Source organism: Mauremys mutica, chromosome 12 (genome assembly GCF_020497125.1).
Source record: "Mauremys mutica isolate MM-2020 ecotype Southern chromosome 12, ASM2049712v1, whole genome shotgun sequence".
NCBI classification, from domain to species: Eukaryota; Metazoa; Chordata; order Testudines; family Geoemydidae; genus Mauremys; species Mauremys mutica.
In genome coordinates this window covers 80,898,153-80,917,559 of record NC_059083.1, presented here as the reverse complement: position 1 = coordinate 80,917,559, position 19,407 = coordinate 80,898,153, and the positions used below count along the sequence as shown (strand labels likewise).

The following is a 19,407-nucleotide window of genomic DNA, read 5'->3' as shown; positions in this document are numbered from 1 at the left end:
TATTGTTTGTCAAAATTCATTGCCTCTTTTCCTAAATTAGATGCCAGTTGTGCAATGAGCTGTGTGTGGGTGGATCCTTGTGCAGTGCCCCAGTGAAGTGAGTTGGACTCTGTATGGCTGCAGGGGTCTGCCTACACACAGCCCACTGTAAGATTCATTCTCAGAGCTCATGCCACCTGGTGTGTTTGTATAGGGCCCAGCATATTGTGGCTCCAGTACTCACTGACTGGGATCTCTGAGCAGTATTGTAATGTAAATATTATACACACACACGCAATTTGCCGAAGGAACATTATTAATATTCCAAAGTCAAGCACTCAAATGTTAGAAAATGCCAGAATTAAGGTTGCCTGTGCAACCTTAATTTAGCCCTCTAATGTGTATGCATTATAATAGTCTTTAATTACATGATCACATACTATTTTATCCACAGCCGACTCTGGCCTTCCCCTTTGGCTCTTCATCTGATCTCGGTCTCCCTTATCTTCCTGCTGTCTCCCAGGGCCGCCCAGAGCATTCAGGGGGCCTGGGGCAAAGCAATTTCAGGGGCCCCTTCCATAAAAAACAGTTGCAATACTATAGAAATACTATATTCTCGTGGGGCCCCTGCGAGGTCTGGGGCAAATTGCCCCCCTCCCCCTCCCCCTCCCTCCACTGGGCGGCCCTGCTGTCTCCTAGTCCCGATGCCGCTGTTTCCATTCCCTGCTCCCAGTCCCAGTCTCTTTCCTTCTCACAACAGCCTCGAGCTCCAGGCTCCCTCCCCTAAGCTCCTTGCTCTAGTTTACTCCCCCCTCAACTCACTCCAGCTCTTGTTCCCCTCCCTCTGCATTCAAACCAGGCAGCTTCTGCCTAAATGCTTCCTGAGTGCCATCTGGGGCAGGGAGTGGGAGGTATCACTGAGGCACATTCCTGACAAAAAAGGCCATCCCCTGAACAACACCCAAATTCAAAGCATGGGGATGCTTGATCTTTTTCAAACTAACGGTTGTCAGAATTTTTTAGCATGGGCAAAAAAAAATTTCTCCTAGCCTCTTCCTTGGAAATGGCAAACATTCTCTGAAATTTAAAACAAACAAATAAAATAAATAAATAAATAAAATTGTGTGGCATGGACACCTAGCATGTAAAAATTTCAGACCATGTAATTAAAGTTTTTGGCAAAATGTTATAAGCAATGGAAAGCAGTGTCTTGCGATGGGAAATATTGAACAACCTTAATAATAAGTTGTGCTGCCAGCTCTCTGTACTATCCAACATAAGCACTGGGAATTATCTAGTGAAGGAAAAGGCCAAGGCATAATTTAAATGATTACAGAAAATTCAGACCTGTCACGCAGAATGTTTTAATATTTTCATTTGTGCCAGCTTAGTTTGCAGTTTTGAATATTGAATTATTATGTTTAGAAAATCAATGGGGAAAAAAACCTAGACTCATTTTTTTTTAAATCAACACTTTTTAAAAAATGGATAGATCTGATTTTCAATTTTCTGAGGCCATGGGAGCTGCTGGGTGCTCAGCACTTATGAAAATTAGCCCACCTATTTAGTTGCCTAAAATGGACTTCCGAGTGTAACTTTAGGCCCCTGTTCTTGAAAATCTATGTGAAGATTTATTGGTATGAGTGTAAGAGTTGTTAGCAGGGCGTTGGTGTAGCAGATCCTTTTATGATACAGGTATTTGGAATCTGGTATCTGCCACTGGAAGAACTGCCAGAAGGATGTCCCTGTCATCCAACAAAGTGGATATTCACCCAAGAAAGCTCATGCTCCAATACGTTTGTTAGTCTATAAGGTGGCACATAACTCTTTACCCCTATCATAACTGTTACTGCAGGAAGTGTAGAGGTAATGGTGGAGTTGTTCAGGAGGTAGCTGTAAGATGTTACAACTCCTTCAAGAGTTACAATTAACCCAAACAAATTTTCTGTACATATATTATGTGCCTTCAGTTCCCACTTCATAGAGTGAAACAGTAATTCATAATAAGTTAATACATTTCATCTATTTAAATAAAAGTTAACGTTAATGCTTTTCCAACCTCTGCTTTCTTATACTGGAAGATGTAGGGTAGTGCAGGAGAAAGGAGGTTATTATGCAATGCACCTTAGATAAAGCTAGGTATTGGAGTATTCTGAGATGTTTTAGGAATGAGTTGTTAGGTTACTTTCCTGGGACTATAAGAATTCTGTATCTGTGTGTTTGTTTACTCGTTAAATATTTGTCTTCAGTTAACTTGTCTTGATCCATAGAAATTCTCCTTGTAAGCCTATGGAAGTGTATATTAGAGGAGATTCTGTTTGCATCCATTTAGTTCTGTCTTGTTGATTTTTTTTTTATGCTAGTTAAAAACCATGTGTTAGCACGGTCACTGGCTCTTGCTTTGAAGCAATGCTTCACTCTAGTGTCTCAAATCCTGCATTAACTCTTACAAGCCAACATCCCGTTAGAAGAGTTGTGTTTGAGTTTTAAGCCTCTTTTCAAAACCAAAGCCTATCTTGACATAATTCTTTCTGTTTGACCCAGACTAAAGCAATGCTGTGTGCTCCCTCTGGTGGCTCCCTGATGTGTTACATAAGTGTCAATTTTTAGGGTTATGTTGATAAGACTGAAAATGTTGGTGCACCAATGGACAAGTGCAATGGCACCATGGTTTCAAACTTAATTTAAACTAAACATAAACTCTCCTCATAGTAGCTCAATATGCTACCTTTGAACTTTCTGTTTACCTTAAACTTATGTTTGTAGCAGTTTACCTCTGGTTCAAGTTAACTGACATTGGAAGAGATTTTGCATGGGGCAGATTTTTCTGAAATGTGAATCTGAAAATCTGTGTTGCCAGTAACCATTTGTGTTGGAGAATGTGGGAGATCCCGCAGACAGAGGCCTTTAATAATCAATGATTAGTTCCTGTAATATGTGCAGCATTATGAGATTGCTTCATTATTCCATTTCGTTGTGCTCATGAGATGATGTAGATGTGTGTGTTAGGGATTTGTGTATGTATTCTGGGCACTTCATTCATAACCAGAGATGAGAGTGAAAACTTAACTTGTCCAGCTCTTTCCTCTTGCAGTGGCAATGTTTTACGTCTGGTGGTAATGCTCTCTACAGCTGCATGGCACCAAAGGGCTTAGCGTAAGTCCATAATTGGCCTGTTTCCTTGTGAGTATGAACAGCGTGAAAATACAAAGTACTCACTAAAGGAAATACATTAGATAGAAATGGCAAGTGGGGGATAGATTGGGAGTGGCAGAAGAGAACATAATCAGGAGAGAAGATGCAGGCTAGATTAAAGCAGTCCAACTTTAGCCACACTCCATTTTTTCCTCCATCCTTCCATCCACTGTTCTCATCTGTTTCCCTTCGGAAGAGAAAATTGGGGGGCTAAGTGCCTGTAGATGTCTGACTGGGCCATTAAACCATTTACCAGGGCATTTTAGGCCAGGAAGTAGAGCACATTTAATCTGAAAGCATAAAAAATTTAGTTAATGGTGGCTGTGGCCAGTATGAATCATCCTGAGAGGTAATAGTCTGAATTCATATTCTGTCAACTACCTTCATATGTTTATTGTGTTGCTTGCAACAGTTAAGCAAACTCTAGATGTGTTTGCTACAGGAGCTAAACAGGCAAAACAAATGATAGTCTCATTACATTCCCAGGAGAACACTATTTTTTGCGTTGCAAGGTGGGTGTTTTACATAGACTGTGACTGTGGTTTGCATATGCATTAAATAGACAATTCTGGCAGATGATTTCTTCATTTCTGATTTACTGATTAGAGAGTCACCGCACTGGCTGTGGAAAGAGAACCTTAATTTGGGTGGGTAATAAGGCTAAATGTAAACACGTACATCTAAGAACAAAAAATGTAGGCCATACAAGATGAGACACTCTCTATTCTGGGTAGTAGTAACACTAAAAAAGATGTGGGTGTCATGGTGGATAATCAGCTGAATATGAGCTCCCAATGTGACACTCTGGCCAAAAGGGCTAATGCAGTCCTGGGATGAATAAACGGGAATCTCGAGGAGGAGCAAAGAGATTATTTTACCTCTGTATTTGGCACTGGTGCTACTGCTGTTGGAATTCTGTGTCCAGTTCTGATGCCAGCAATTCAAGAAGGATGCAGATAAATTGCAGAAGGTTCAGAGGAGAGCCACAAGGGTGATTAAAGCAGGGGTTGGCAACCTTTCAGAAATGCTGTGCCTTGTCTTCGTTTGTTCACTCTGATTTAAGGTTTCACGTGCCAGTCAGTTGTACCTGTGATTTTTAGGGAGGGGGAAAGAGATGAGGACTCTGTTAGGTCTTTCCAATATAGCCTCCTCTCTTAATTTACTAAAAGGCTAGAGTTTGTTTCAAAAGTCCCTTTCTTTTTTACAGTATCTTAAATGGTTTGCAAAGCACTGAATGAGTAGTGCAGCGACTGTGCAAGCAAAAGGCACGGCCATTCTGTGCTCATTGCTGGCTTGCCCACCATCCAGGACATTAAAGACTCTTCTTTAGAAAAGGAGGGCTGCTAGGACGCTAGGGTACTTGACTGTCTTCCAAAAGTGTCTTGTATCAGAGGGGTAGCCGTGTTAGTCTGGTTCTGTAAAAGCAGCAAAGAATCCTGTGGCACCTTATAGACTAACAGACCTTTTGCAGCATGAGCTTTTGTGGGTGAATACCCACTTCTTCGGATGCAAGACTTCTTCCCACTTGCATCCGAAGAAGTGGGTATTCACCCACGAAAGCTCATGCTGCAAAACGTCTGTTAGTCTATAAGGTGCCACAGGATTCTTTGCTGCTTTTACAAAAGTGTCTTGGGATTGTTTAACTTCCACATGGATGGGCAATTAGGACCTTGGTTTAATACCTCATCTGAAGGACGATACAAATAACTCTGCTAAGCAAAACAAGTTTTAATCATATCCAAATAAATACAGAAATTACGTAGTGTCTTGTAGATAAAAAACATCCATTTCTTTATAAATAGCGTTGAAGCCCTGGCATGTTATGCAGTTTGACAAATTCATGTCCTTGGTTTAAATGCCAATTTTAATGATTGATACTGTGCCTTTCTCCACTCCCATTTTGTCACAATCTGTCCTGCAGAAAGCTACATTCCCCGCTCTCCCTAGGCATCTTTCAGATATGGAAGCCAACTTGATCTTTAGAAATTAGATCTGCTGCTGATGGTGTCCTAGGATAATGTCATACCTGGCAACAATGGACACAGTAGTGTTAGTAGCCAGTGAGAACATGCTCAGTTGTAGTGTGTGTAATGGGCTATTTTGGAAGGAGTTGACCTGATGCCAGTATAGGAACATGGCAGGTGAAATGGTGCCTACAAGGCAGGGACTAACCTGTTCAGAAAATACCCTGGGTGTGTATTTCCTTCAGCCGTGATCTCTCCCTGTGGTTTGTTCTGAGAGTAAAGCACCCAGCAATAGCTCTTAATTATCTAATTAACTAGCTGAGTGTATGTAAATATACCACAATTCTGGAGAACTAAGTAAGGTGCTTAAGTGCACCATACTAACTGTGGCAAAGCAATAGGTTAATTTTGATGAATTTTCCTTAGAATTGTGACAGTTGAAACATCTAATTATGGGTCAAAGGAGAAATAGAAAGGGGGGGGGATTATAAGGCCTTCTTTGAGCTGTGCTGAAATGAGGGATGAAACGTCACTTCTCGATGTGTTTTTCTACAGACTATATAATCTTTTTTTCTATTTTCAGCATCTTTTATTGTTTGAATTTCACAGCATTTTACCTTAAAGCATTTTACCCTGTTTTGTTCTCTATTTGTGTAGGAATTAAATTCTGCTGTGGGTGTGCATGTTCCTTTTGCCTCAAATAGGGTACATGACTAACTACTTCTAATCAGAGCTGAGGAACTTCTGTTTTGTTTTGTTTTTTCTCTATCTTGAACTTAAATCTCCAAAAATTAGCTTAATGCCAGAGCAGCAGGATGATTTCTGGCAATGGCATGAAGTATCATGGGGAATTTTCCTAATCCACCATCTGCTGGAAACAATTACTTCTTTTTTGTAGCTGCATTAATGTCTTCTGCAGGGATGAGGATTCTGACAACTGTAGAAATTCTGTGAAACCAGAAGGTCTGGCCAGCATTTGAAATAACTAAAAACTACAATCTCCAGCCTCCATGTTAAGGCAAAGGCCTTCCGTTACTTTAACTTAAACATGCCTATTAATTCATAAAGACCTGTTTTCCTTGCATTTGCCTGCCTGCCAGCCTCTGATTTATGTGCATAAAAGTTTTGAATAACAGAGGTTTAAAATAGACTTATTGTCTCCCTTTGTGTTAATTACAAGTAGTGAGACTTACAAATCTGTTCCTTTTTCCTTCTGGCAAGTGCACCATTCACAAGTGGCAAAACTGAATACAAGTTAACTTGGGCAGCTATAGTTTGTATCCAAAACAACTGATTTGCCATTTCACAGAAGTGTCTATGGATTTCGGTTTAGCTGATAGCTAAAATCTCTATAAGGTAGCAATATTATTGACTTGATAGACCATGGATTTTCCATTGTTCTTTTTACCTATTATGTCATCCCCATTCTCAGTAAAGACAGTTGTTTTTTGTTAGCTGAAGTTTGTGATCGGAACATGCAGCTTAGTATGTGTACTGGGGAGGTGGCATATGAGGGAAGATGGTGACAGCTCAGAAATTAAGGAAATATGAGCCATTATTCTCAGGGTGTTAGGGGTAAATTCCTTGTACTATAACAAAGCCCCGGCATCTTTCTAAGCAGGTCTAGGGTCAATTATTTGCATGCCATAATTAAGGTTAAGATTTTGTCATGGTTATTTTTAGTAAAAGTCAAGGACAGGTCGTGGGAAATAAGCAAAAATTCATGGGAGCCCTGACCTGATGGCGACTCTAAAAGTAGCTGGGGGGGAGGAGAGGGGGAGTAATGACAGCTGGAGCCACATGAGGGGGGACTAAAAGCCCAAGCCCTACTGCCACGGGTGGCGGGGGGGGGAGGAGGAGAAACCATCCTGGCTCCAGCCGCAGCCACCAGGGGCGGAGGAGGTGGAGGGGGCACACAGCCCCAGCTGCGGGGGGAGCTTAGCCCCAGCCTGAGTCCTGATGGTAGCTGAAGACAAACAAGTCACGGAGGTCCAGTGAAGTGATAGAATCCTCCATGACTAAATCGTATCCTGAGTCATAAAGACAAGTTTGCAGCATGTGTCTGTGTTTTTGAGATAGGCTCCTACTAGTCAGCTGAAGCCCATCTCTTTCTTCATGGTTGGTTCTCAATAGGAATGATTGTACTGAGGGACTGAATAGCCCAGGGAATTCCAAAGCTTTCACCTCTAGGACATTGCTTTAAATCTGACCAGGATGTCAGTTACCAAAATTTGATACCCTATATTGGCTTGATTGTTGTTTGTGGTCCAGATTTTAATGGCCAAGAGTTCATGTTATATTTCTCATGATTAGATCCCCTTATTGGGCATCTCTGTGGCGAACTCAAGGATTAAACAGACCAAAGAGGATGAGCTACTCTCCAGATTTGAGAGGCATTGATGGGGAGTGACATGAGAGAAGCTTGCCCTGCTGTTACCCATGCCATGCATACTACATGGCCAGAGGATTTCAGTATTCAGCACATTTCAGCCAGCATAAAATTCACTTAAACATGTTCCTCTAAAGAGCCCATGTACTGAGGATGCCCAGTGCATACATCCTTCCTTAATGCATTAATTATCATCGCTAAAGTTGTTTGGATGCTCTGTATTTACAAATCTATAAAGGGCAAACCTCCTCCATCCTGTCCACTGCCCCCAAATCCCTTAAGAACATAAGAAAGGCCGTACCGGGTTAGACCAAAGGTCCATCTAGCCCAGTATCTGTCTACCGACAGTGGCCAATGCCAGGTGCCCCTGAGGGAGTGAACCTAACAGGCAATGATCAAGTGATCTCTCTCCTGCCATCCATCTCCATCCTCTGACGAACAGAGGCTAGGGACACCATTCTTACCCATCCTGGCTAATAGCCATTTATGGACTTAGCCACCATGAATTTATCCAGTCCCCTTTTAAACATTGTTATAGTCCTAGCCTTCACAACCTCCTCAGGTAAGGAGTTCCACAAGTTGACTGTGCGCTGCATGAAGAAGAACTTCCTTTTATTTGTTTTAAACCTGCTGCCTATTAATTTCATTTGGTGACCCCTAGTTCTTGTATTATGGGAATAAGTAAATAACTTTTCCTTATCCACTTTCTCAACATCACTCATGATTTTATATACCTCTATCATGTCCCCCCTTAGTCTTCTCTTTTCCAAACTGAAGAGTCCTAGCCTCTTTGATCTTTCCTCATATGGGACCCTCTCTAAACCCCTAATCATTTTAGTTGCTCTTTTCTGAACCTTTTCTAGTGCTAGAATATCTTTTTTGAGGTGAGGAGACCACATCTGTACACAGTATTCGAGATGTGGGCGTACCATGGATTTATATAAGGGCAATAATATATTCTCAGTCTTATTCTCTATCCCCTTTTTAATGATTCCTAACATCCTGTTTGCTTTTTTGACCGCCTCTGCACACTGCGTGGACATCTTCAGAGAACTATCCACGATGACTCCAAGATCTTTTTCCTGACTCGTTGTAGCTAAATTAGCCCCCATCATGTTGTATGTATAGTTGGGGTTATTTTTTCCAATGTGCATTACTTTACATTTATCCACATTAAATGTCATTTGCCATTTTGTTGCCCAATCACTTAGTTTTGTGAGATCTTTTTGAAGTTCTTCACAATCTGCTTTGGTCTTAACTATCTTGAGTAGTTTAGTTTCATCTGCAAACTTTGCCACCTCACTGTTTACCCCTTTCTCCAGATCATTTATGAATAAATTGAATAGGATTGGTCCTAGGACTGACCCTTGGGGAACACCACTAGTTACCCCTCTCCATTCTGATTACCCTTCCTGTAGTTATTTAAAATATCTGTTTTTAAAAAGTAGTTATAACATGAGATACTTAAAAGATAAAGTTTAGGTTATTAGAGAAGTGCAGTGAATATGATCAGAAGTCCTAGGATTGGTTTGAGGATTGGTTCAGCTCCATCTAGGATGTAGGGAGATGACATCCATCTTAGCTGAGGACAGCCTATTTGGATTGAGAACAATGGGAGGTGGCAGCCATTTGGGATAAAGGCAAGAAACCTGTATGAATGATGCAGCAGCTCCTGAGATTGAATTAAAAAAAACAACAAAAAATCTGAAACCCCTCCACAACTTTCCTAATGCATCTTTTCTATGCTTCTCTGCAGCAGAGGTGGAAAGTTGTACTGAACTGTGTAGTGGGTGTGTAACATGGATGTACCTTCACAAAGGGCTCTGCTGAGACCACCAAACTGATTTACACTTGTTGATATAAACAAGATTAGAGACTTAGGTATATAAATATTGCAAAGGGCTAGTGTATTGCCTAACTCAGTGTGAAAAAAGTGAAATCCTTCAAAAGCCATTAATCTTTGGTCATTAGGATAGCAGATTTGGATGGATCACTTTTAGAAGGGCCCCACTTCCTTTTTGTTTGTAGTTCAAGTTGTTGATAGGTAAGGCTCAGATTTTGTCACAGATATTTTTAGTAAAAATCACAGACAGGTCACGGACAATAAACAAAAATTCACAGAAGCCTGTGACCTGTCTGTAATTTTTGCTACAAATATCTCCCTACTGCCTGCAGGGGCTAGAAGCTGTGGAGTCCCCCTGCTGCCCGGAGGCTAGGAGCTGCTGGGGGCTCACTGCCTGTTGACCGCTCCAGCCCTGGGGCAGAAAACGTCATGGAGGTCTCTGGAAGTCACAGATTCTGTGGCCTCCGTGACATAATTGTAGCCTTATTGATAGGGCAGTTTTCCAGTCCTGTTCACTCAAGAAGCCTCACACACATTTGGGTCCAGAGTTTTGGATGCTTGAAAGGGTGTTGTAGACACACACAAGCTAGTGTTTGTGTCTCTACCTTTTTAAAAAAGACACTGGAAGGAAAACCTACACTGTCCATATAATCATTTCTCTGAAAAATCTCCCATAGCACGCACCCTTAATTGCTAGTGCCATTGTAATTCTAAAAACACACCTGGAATTACTGGTGCACAGTATTTCCATTTTACAAGATGATGTCTGGACAGACAAATCAAAGGTAAAATGATACAGCTAGATTGTCTATACTTGAAACATTGCAGCTCTCCCACTGCAGCGCTTCAGTATAGACCAGAGGTCAGCAACCTTCGAGACGCAGCCCATCAGTGTAGACCAGACCTTATAAACTCCTTCATACCAGGCTTTGCCGTTCTTTTACCAAAATCCTGCACATGCTCATATGGCATCCTACTATGCTGCTTACCCTTCGTTTCTTTAAAAATTGATTCCCACAAAGGACCTGGAGTGAAGGAATTGAATAGTACGTATGCAAACCCTATTCCCTGGCGGCTGCTGCAGGAATGCTGTTAGCTTAATGTATTCCGCCAGTGCACGACTAGTGTGAAGGCAGCACTGACACATCTGTTAACTCTACCAGTCTCTCTTTGTGACTCAGATTTGGTGGCCGATTGTTCCCAAACCAATCATAAGTTTTAGCAAGGTTGTCACTGTAGACCTAGGAACTAATTTCTTGTTTAGAGCAGTCTGGCATTGCTGACGTTGTTTTAGCTCATCTGGTTGATGCAGAAAAAAATTGCTTTAATACAGTTGCTCTGGTGACTGATGTTCACTGCTCTGGACGGAAGTTGCAACTCAGGGGTATTTCTGGTCAATCCTGGGGAGAGACAGCTGCCTGTCTTCCTCCTGTCTGTCCCCTGCCCATATTCTAATATTGACTTGCATGCTGCACCCGCTGGTACCTTTGCTGACCTTACACCACACACTCCCCTGTCTCTCATTCACCCCATAAGAGAGCAGACGTTTCCTCTTTTAATTTAGGTGATTCTTTTGCATTTCTCCTTTCCTTCGGTAATACTCCTCCTCCTCCCTTCAGCATGGCCTCTATTCAGAAGTAAGAGTTCTTGTGGAAGCAGTGTGGGGAGTACTGGGGACTGTAGCAGTAGATACTCTGAGCTCCATCTAAAGCAGTCAGTCGCCTTTCTTCTGTTCAGTTCTCAGCTATTTCCCCACTTTGTAGTTAGTGAGAGTGGGCTTCAAAAAATATATTTTTTGTTAAACTTTTTTCTCAGGTAGCACAATAGTTCATAAGACTTATTTCTACAATACTTGATTCAAAGGTGGCAGAATCTTGTGGAGTAAGAATCCTGTGAAGTGGTGATCGGCAGTTTAATTTGTGTGTCCCAAGTTGCTGGTTGTATTACTAAATATTGCAATACTACAAATGAGACAGACTGCAAATGTACACTTGAACTGTTCACTCCTGACATAGCTATATCAGTGCCATTACTACTTTAATCATTACTGAATATGGTGATGCATTCAGCCTTGGTAATTCTTAGCCGGTTGTTTTCAGATTTATTTTTCTGGATGGTTAAATCCTCTGATTGATGCCTTTTTCTTTTGATCTATCATCAAGGTTGCTGCAATTAACCCTAATCATCCACTTGCTCAGATGCCTTTGCCCCCATCAATGAAGAACTGCATTCAGCTGGCAGCATGTGAAGCCAATGAATTGCTACCAATGATCCCTGACCTGCCGGCTGACCTTTTCACATCATGCCTTACTACACCAATCAAAATTGCTCTGAGGTGGTAAGTGTCTCACCTGTTATGTGGGGGAAAAGCATGGTCTGCAAACCTTGTCTGTTGAATTGATAGACTTGTTGATCCAGATATTTTATCCACACTAAAGTTCCTCTGCAGTACTGAATTACAGGGATTTGAAGAGCACACCTGGGACAGCATCTTATTAGTCAAAGCCAAGAAGGTGAAAATATTCGTATCTTGTTTATTACATTTTAGATTCCAGCTCGATACTTGGGTTTGCTCAGATTAAGGGATTTACTCTAGTGGAAATTAAAGGTATCTGCTTTTTCACAGGGCAGAAATACCATACAAGACAATGCAACTTTATTTTGTAAGTTATCTTTCATACAAACTACATCCCAAATGTTGCGATAAATAGTACAGTAGTATTAATAGCACAGTGAAAGAAATTAAGAATTAAAAACAAGAAATATGTATTGAAATGACATAGAAAGTTGAAGAGGCAGAGAAATACAAAAGCTTGGTCCAGACAGTAGCAACTGTACAATAGCAAAGTTCTTGCACAACGTTAGAGAGATGATGTGGTGGAACAAAGAAAATATCTGCACTGGACAAGTGCATCATGCGGGGAACTTCTATGAGAGCTCAGTGCCCTGTGAGTGCTGAATGCTCTGATGAATTAATCCACATGAACTGGGTGCCCACCAAAGAACAGAAGGAGACCACCAAAGCTCATTTCCTTGATTCTCCGCTAAGATTCCAATTGCAGCCCCAGAATGAAAAGCCCAATGCCCTTTGATGAATTGAGTTGAAATCAATGTATAGTTAGGAGGACTGGTCGTTAGTATGTTCTACTTTGATCTTTGGTTTTGGTATCAGTCCTTAACCTATTAAGGAAATTAGGCGTCTAGCTGTCCTGTATCATCCAGATAAATGCATTTTGTCTAGAAAACAGCTGATAGTGCCCTTGTCCCATGTGGCCCTGATTTGATCCATGTGGTTCCCTGGCATTTTCTTCCCACTTACATCATTGTGGAGTCGCAATTTATTTTTTTGTTACGGAAGAGCCTGCTGCTTACTTTGAATGGCTGACATTCTCAGGCTTATTTGCGAGGGTGGTAGGGAAACTGTTCACTAGAAATGCCACTGTAATGGCTTAGCCCAGCCAACAGGAAGTGTGTGATGGATTTGGAGCTGCTGTGTAACAAGTAAAGAATTTTCTTTGTCTGGTTTTACTGTTCTAAGGAGGGGTACTGTATTACTATAAGGGGTTAATTCAGATTTAGCTTCAGACTGCCACTCATTTACCCACTTGAGGAACAATACTAGACCCATCCACTTTGAAGTCCCATCTCCAAACCCTGTTGAGTTCAATAGGGTATCCAGGGGTAGGATCACAGCTGGTCACTACAAGAGCACCCAAAGCCCAAGAAGCAAGACTAAGAGCTTCTGGGGAAGACAACATAACATTCTTAGGGAAGGGTGAGGGCGTTGTTGGGAGCTGCAGATGAGAAGTAGGTCTCACAGACAACGACCCCAGAGGCCAGGGGTCTGGAGCAAAGATGGACTTTCCTAGTGTGTCTGCCAAGAGATGGCAAGCCTCTAGGTCAGATACACGTGCATATAGGCCTTTTATTGTTTTAAAATCCTTTGTCTTATGCTCTGCTGTGTTCCATTTGGTAAGATTAAACTTTACTTCATTTTAAGAAAGCCAAAGGTCTCTATATTAACCACTGGCCACCGCTTCTGAAGGGAAGACTTTAGGGTGCCAGGTCCAGTTGGGTCTGTTGAGTTGAGACACAGGATACTATAGCTTGAGTTCCAGTCTAAGTGGGAAAACCACAGGTTTTCCCCCCAGGACATGGGAAGGCAAGAAGCTGAACTCCCAAAGGTGTGACTTAGTGAGACCAGAAGAGGGGACAGAAGTGTCCCTAGCCAGGTGATTGACAAGGTGCTTGCAGATTGGATGACTGGGCTATCTAGAAGCCTCATTACTTTACCTGCCCAGATACTGAAGTTCCATGGATACTGCCATCCTGGATCTGGTCTCCCACTGTCAAATTCAAAGGTTGCCTGTATATATTTTTCTCCCTAAAGGTGAAAAAGAATGTTATGTTGTGAAAAGTAAGTCTCTCTCTGTATATAAGGAAACCCAGAGAGAAGCTACAGATTGTGAACAGAAAAATACAGTTCCAAAGAAATATTTTTAAATGGTATTGCTATTAACCGATAATTGCTGTCCTGAACAATAGGACACCTGGCATGGAGAGGAGGAGGTTTGGATTATACCACTTCAAAGTGAGGCATAGAATGTTGACTGTAAAAATTCATATTCATTGATGCTAAACCCTGTACCCTCAGAAATACATTGATTCCTGTAATATAGTTGAGTGGTATTGGCATGCTCTGTATAAAACATACACAAACCTACATTAAAAGAACATTATTAACATTGCAAAGTCAAGAACCTAGAAGTTAGGAAACACCCTACTTCATTGCATGTGGATTCAGAGGAGGATATGGTCCATATTCTGCAGAGAAGTTTGCTGTTAAAAGATTTGTGATTCTGCAGGTCAATAAATTTGGAAATCCTGTATTTGGAAGAGACATTAAAGCAATGTCTTAAAGCTTTAATGTGTATAGAGGATATGGGAAGAGTACATAAAAGATGATGGTCTTTTGTGTGGAGCCTTTCGTTCTGAGCCTTTAGAAAACCATTCAGCCAGTTCCAGCACATATACTTACATAGGCAAGAACAGAGACTATTTGCAGTTTTAGTCACTTGGGAGCTTTTAGTACACTTGAGTTATTAATGTAATTCAGCAAAATAAATTTGGGGTAAAAAATTTACAGTTTTTCCTTTTTTATTGGTTAGTGTGGGAAGAAAAATTGCTGCTTGCTGTACCTTAATGTCTTTATGCACCAGGGCTCCAAATGATTTCCATGTCTTATCAAGAAATATAACCTACAAATCAACTGCAGTGTGGTTTTTCCCCTGCTTGTAGCTTCCTATAGTACTTCTGAGCATTCAGTGTGACTTCCTATGTAACCTGTGTGTGTGTGTGAAAGCTACAGAGTGAGGTGCATGTTACCTGAATAGGGGTGTGCACAGGAGAAAACATATCTGAGGGCAAACTTGGATCATCTCCTCTACTGGAACCCAATAAGGTTGCAAAAATTCATCACATTTTCAGTTGCGAGTTCTTTGGGACCCAATCTGATGCACACTGTGCCAATATATCAGGAGAGGACTGCCCTCCAGAGGCTCAACCATCCCTCCTTTCCCTGAGCTGGCTGGACTTCGGGAGCATTTTGGAAGCAGCATGCTCAGATCCATTTGAAAGCACCATGTTTTGTTATCAAGAAGTTTCCCCTACCTAATAATATATCATCTTAGGGTTGTTTCTGTGGCATCTGCCATCCCAAAATGCACTATATATATATAGTTCATATATATATATGAACCACTTCACCCACCGCTGAAATATTGTTATGATCATTAACAATTCAAACAAGTACCCAGAGAGTAAACACTCTATAGGATGGAAACTGCAAGCATTATTTAACAGACAGGGTAACTTCCCAAATTTGGCAGGACACCAGAGCAAACAGCTATAAAAGTGAACATGTCACAGGGTTTTTTAATGACTACAAGTGGTAAGGGCCTGCTTTTATATCCTCTGAAAGATGGTACTTCTGGCATCATGGTGTCACCCCCAGCATGTTAAAAAACATGTTATAATAGCATGAGTTAGACAGTGCATCAGTCTTTTCCTTGGAATGCTGTCTCTTTGTGCCACAACCGTAATAATTTGTATGTGATTTAAATTTGTTTTGACAACATCTAATGTATGAGAGGTTAGCAAATAATACAGGGATGAGTATGAAAGCCTGAGTCAATAGCAAACAAACCATAACAATATTTAAATTTAGTTTCCATATTCAGTGTTTCAAACAGCATGTCATTGGGGGCATATTTCTGTAGTTCAGAGAAAACTTTGGGGACTGCAGCTGCAAGTGCATTTCATGGTATGCAAAACACATTCTTGAAGGCTCAATTTCTCCAAGCTGTATGGAGATTTCTGAATAGTTAACTTGTTTTGAATATGGGTGCAGTTGGGAGGGAACAGAAGGTAGGTGAATAGAAAAGATAAGGCCTCGATCCATTAAGATTACTAAGTATGGTCTTTTAGTTGGCACATGCTGAATTTTAAATAGAAGATCTTTTCACAAATGTATTTTTGCTCTGATTGATTGAACAGAGACCGAAATCAGATTTCTGACGTATTTCCTCTGTTTGCTTAGCTTCCTCTTGTTATACTATGATTTTACTCTGTCTGTGCCCACTGCAAAGTGGTGGGATTTCTAGCAATGGAAGGAGATAGGATATCTGTGTTAAACACAAGTAGCTTTGCCATTTTACAAAATGGTGTTTGATACAGAATTGTTTTACCCACTTGCTGACTGTGATCCAGTGAAATCCCAATAACTAGCAGCATTCGCTTCCCAGGCAGCTTCCTCAGTGTGAATAGAATACCCACTGAAAAGAGCCCCCAGAATTCTTGTAAATAAAATAACTTATAATTCTTCCAGCTGGACCGTCTCACATGTGCGTATCTTGGTCTGTCAGTGTCAGAATAAATTACCTTTGGAGTAGAGCTGGGTAAGATTTTTCTGACAAATGGTTTATTTGCCAAAAAATGAAGTTTTGAGTCAGCCAAAGCTATTCACTCAAATAGTTTCAGATCCCCCCACCAAAAAAATTCAGGATAGATTCTCAAAACCACTGGAGGATGAGGTGAAGGGGCTGCTGTCCCTGAGTAGCTCAGAGGTTAGGGCACTCACTTGGGAGTGGGAGACGCAAGTTCAAATCCCTGCTCCAGAGCAGGGATACCACATTTTCACTCCTCCTGGGAAGTGCCTGAAGCTGTTGGGTGTTCTGGCATGGATCTTTCTCTGTCTCGCCTGTTGAAGTATTCTACTGTGTGTATAATAGTTGGATAGTCATTGGGCCAGAGAGAGAGAATGGCTTATAGTGAGTGGTTAGGGTACTTACATGGGATGTGAGAGATCCAAGTTCAAGTCCTTGCTCTAATGAACATTTAGTTATTTATACAAAGTGTAACCACTTTAAGAGGAGAGATGGAAAGAGACCTACCCCAAAACAGCCACTAGTCTGGTAGCTTGGTCACTCCCTTGGGGATGGGAGAGACCTGAGTTCAGGTTCCTGTTCCAGAGTGAGGACTTGAACCTGAATCTCCCACATCCCAGCTGACTGCATTGGACTGCTAAGTACAAACACGCCACCTCCTCCTGTTCTGTGAAACTAGCCCGTCACTTCTGTTGCTTTCTGGTTTTGGTGCCTGAAGTGAATGTTTGATATGTGAATTGAAAATGGTTTTGATTTATTTCTGTACCTTGGTTCTTAAGTTGGCTCCATGGTATTTGAAATGTTTTGCTTTAAAAAAGTATTTTAAATGCCCTTTTTGATGTTGCTTTGTAGTTTGCATGTATGTAAGTATAATGTGAAACGTGTTTTACCCTGTAAATAGACAACCGTAACTATTCTCTTACAGCGTGATTTGCTGTTAATTTTTTGGTTTTTGGTTTTGCTTCCTTATGGCAAGTGTAGCCATGCTGTCCCTTTGCTTTTGCCAGCATTCTCTAGGTGAGGTCCTGTTGCACCACCATTTCTTAATATGTTCTTCCTCACAAGAAAGCTGTCCTCTGCATATTCTGCTTGTCACAAGAGTTAAGAGGTCTGTTTAAACTCCACCAGGCTGAAGTACTCATATTTAAATGTCAGCACTTGTCACATGGCCACATGCAAGCCCATTAATAATATGGGCAATAGAACCTTCAGTGCTTTGGTATTAAATCCTGAATCATCACTTAAACTTCATCTCTGCCAAAAGTTGGTCATGAAGATATTGCGGTCGTAACACAGAATAGAGAATTCTTTACAAATCAAGTAGTGAGAGTAAACTTTTAAAACTCCTCTCTTTCCCTCTAATCAGATGAAAAGAACCAGTGGCAGTCAAGCTTTTGAATGGGCCTAACAGGACACAAGGATCTCTGTGTGTGTAATGTTTCTGTGATTAAAATTCTGCAAAAAAATTAAGTGTTTTAAACAAACTTCCTGAAATATGCAGCCATTGTGCCATTCACTGAATGAGAATCTGAAGTGAGATTGATAAAGCACTGACTAAATATATAGGAAATAGACTAACTTATTTGCATTGACCAAGCTGAAACAAACTAAACAACTTGCCTACTTTAAAAACAAAGTGTTTAATAAGGTAATGAGTTTCTAGTAATACAAGTAAGGAAACTAATTTATATTAATTTAAATCTGACAGTTTCCTTTAAAGTGTTCTTAAATCTATAGGTGCTGATAATGGGTTCTGATGACTATTCAGCACCCGCATGAAGCATTTTCAAGCATCTGTGCAAACCAACTTGCTGCAGAGTGAAAGCCAATTTCACATGTCTCCTGCTCGTCCACTTGTGTCCCACTGCAGAGTAAAGCCCTTTTCCATTCTGCCACTGTTCTTGATGCTGAAGGGACTATACCAGGCAAGTTAGCAAAGGCACTAAGCATTGTTAACCTAGTGAATCTGCCCCCAGGCTTCCTTGGCATCATATAGGTTTATTTTTTGTTGGATTTGCTCCATTCACTCACTAGCAAGGGTTGATGGGTATCAGTACTGTGACTAGTCCCCCATACTCACTTTGCAATTCCATTGTGTGCAAGCAGCAAAATGAAGCTGATTAAATCTCGGAAGTGCTGCCTCTAGAAACTGACATTTTCGTACCTTAGGTTGGATTTCTGTTTTCTGAAGAAACTCCACTAATGCCACTCATTAGTGGATTGTGGGGAGAGGGGTACTTTCCAAGAAGTACTCTGTCTAGCCTGCCAGGTCAGGGAAGACTAGGATTCAAAACTGGGCTCTTGTGCTGCAGTGCCCAGCACTAACCAATAGGCAGCGGTTTTCAAGCAGATCCTTTTTTAAAAAGGAGGGGGAGATAGAAGGAACGGGGAAAGCAGATTGGATTGGTTAGATAAACTCACTGGTATTTGAGGGGCAAAGGGAGAAATCTAGGAAATAACTGGTGAAAACCATTTGACAGGTTCACTTTTCATGGTTCTGGGCAGTACCAGTACAACAGTATTGATTGCCTTGCTTCAGTTTAGGGCAACAGTTTTGGCACAAAACCTATAGGAGAGGAAAGGGATAGTGGTGATTAATCTCTCTCAAAAGATTGGTGAATAGTTTGTGGGAAGCTGCAGTGTAGGCTGCCAGCCTGTAGGACCCAACTGCAGTGAGTTTTTTCAGATGTACAATCACAAGTGTCAGTCAGTTGTTGGAGCTGCACCGTGTATAGTCAGCAATGCAGCAAAAAAAGAAACGAGTGGGTTTTTTTTTTTTTTAAGGAAAAGATAGCTCCACAAAGCCAGCCCCTTTATGTTACATTGGGGTTTTAAACTGAAAAGCTACAAGGCTCCTGTAAAACACATTCCCTGCTCTGGATTGTGAAAAAATTGAAGACAACTAATTTAAAAACATCCAAAATAACACCCACATTGCTCCCAGTGCCAGCAAACTTCTCTGTAGTTGGTTCAGCTCTTGAAAATCTTTTTTTTTCTGTTTAAGAATGTAAACAGAGAGCCAGATAATCTCCTGCTTTATTTCAAATGACAAGAAATTGCCTTCTCTCTTATAAACCCTTCAACTTGTATGAA

At 41.1% G+C, this 19,407-nt stretch overlaps 1 protein-coding gene across 7 annotated transcripts in view; it reads left to right on the top strand.

The window, feature by feature from the left end:
- RPTOR (regulatory associated protein of MTOR complex 1) overlaps positions 1-19,407 on the top strand; it is a 284,447-nt gene that overhangs the window by 113,465 nt on the left and 151,575 nt on the right. For all 7 annotated transcript variants that reach the window (XM_044983138.1, XM_044983137.1, XM_044983135.1 and 4 more), the window contains one exon: positions 11,533-11,708. In XM_044983138.1, coding sequence (XP_044839073.1) covers positions 11,533-11,708 — 176 coding nt within the window. The remainder of the gene's footprint in view (positions 1-11,532; positions 11,709-19,407) is intronic.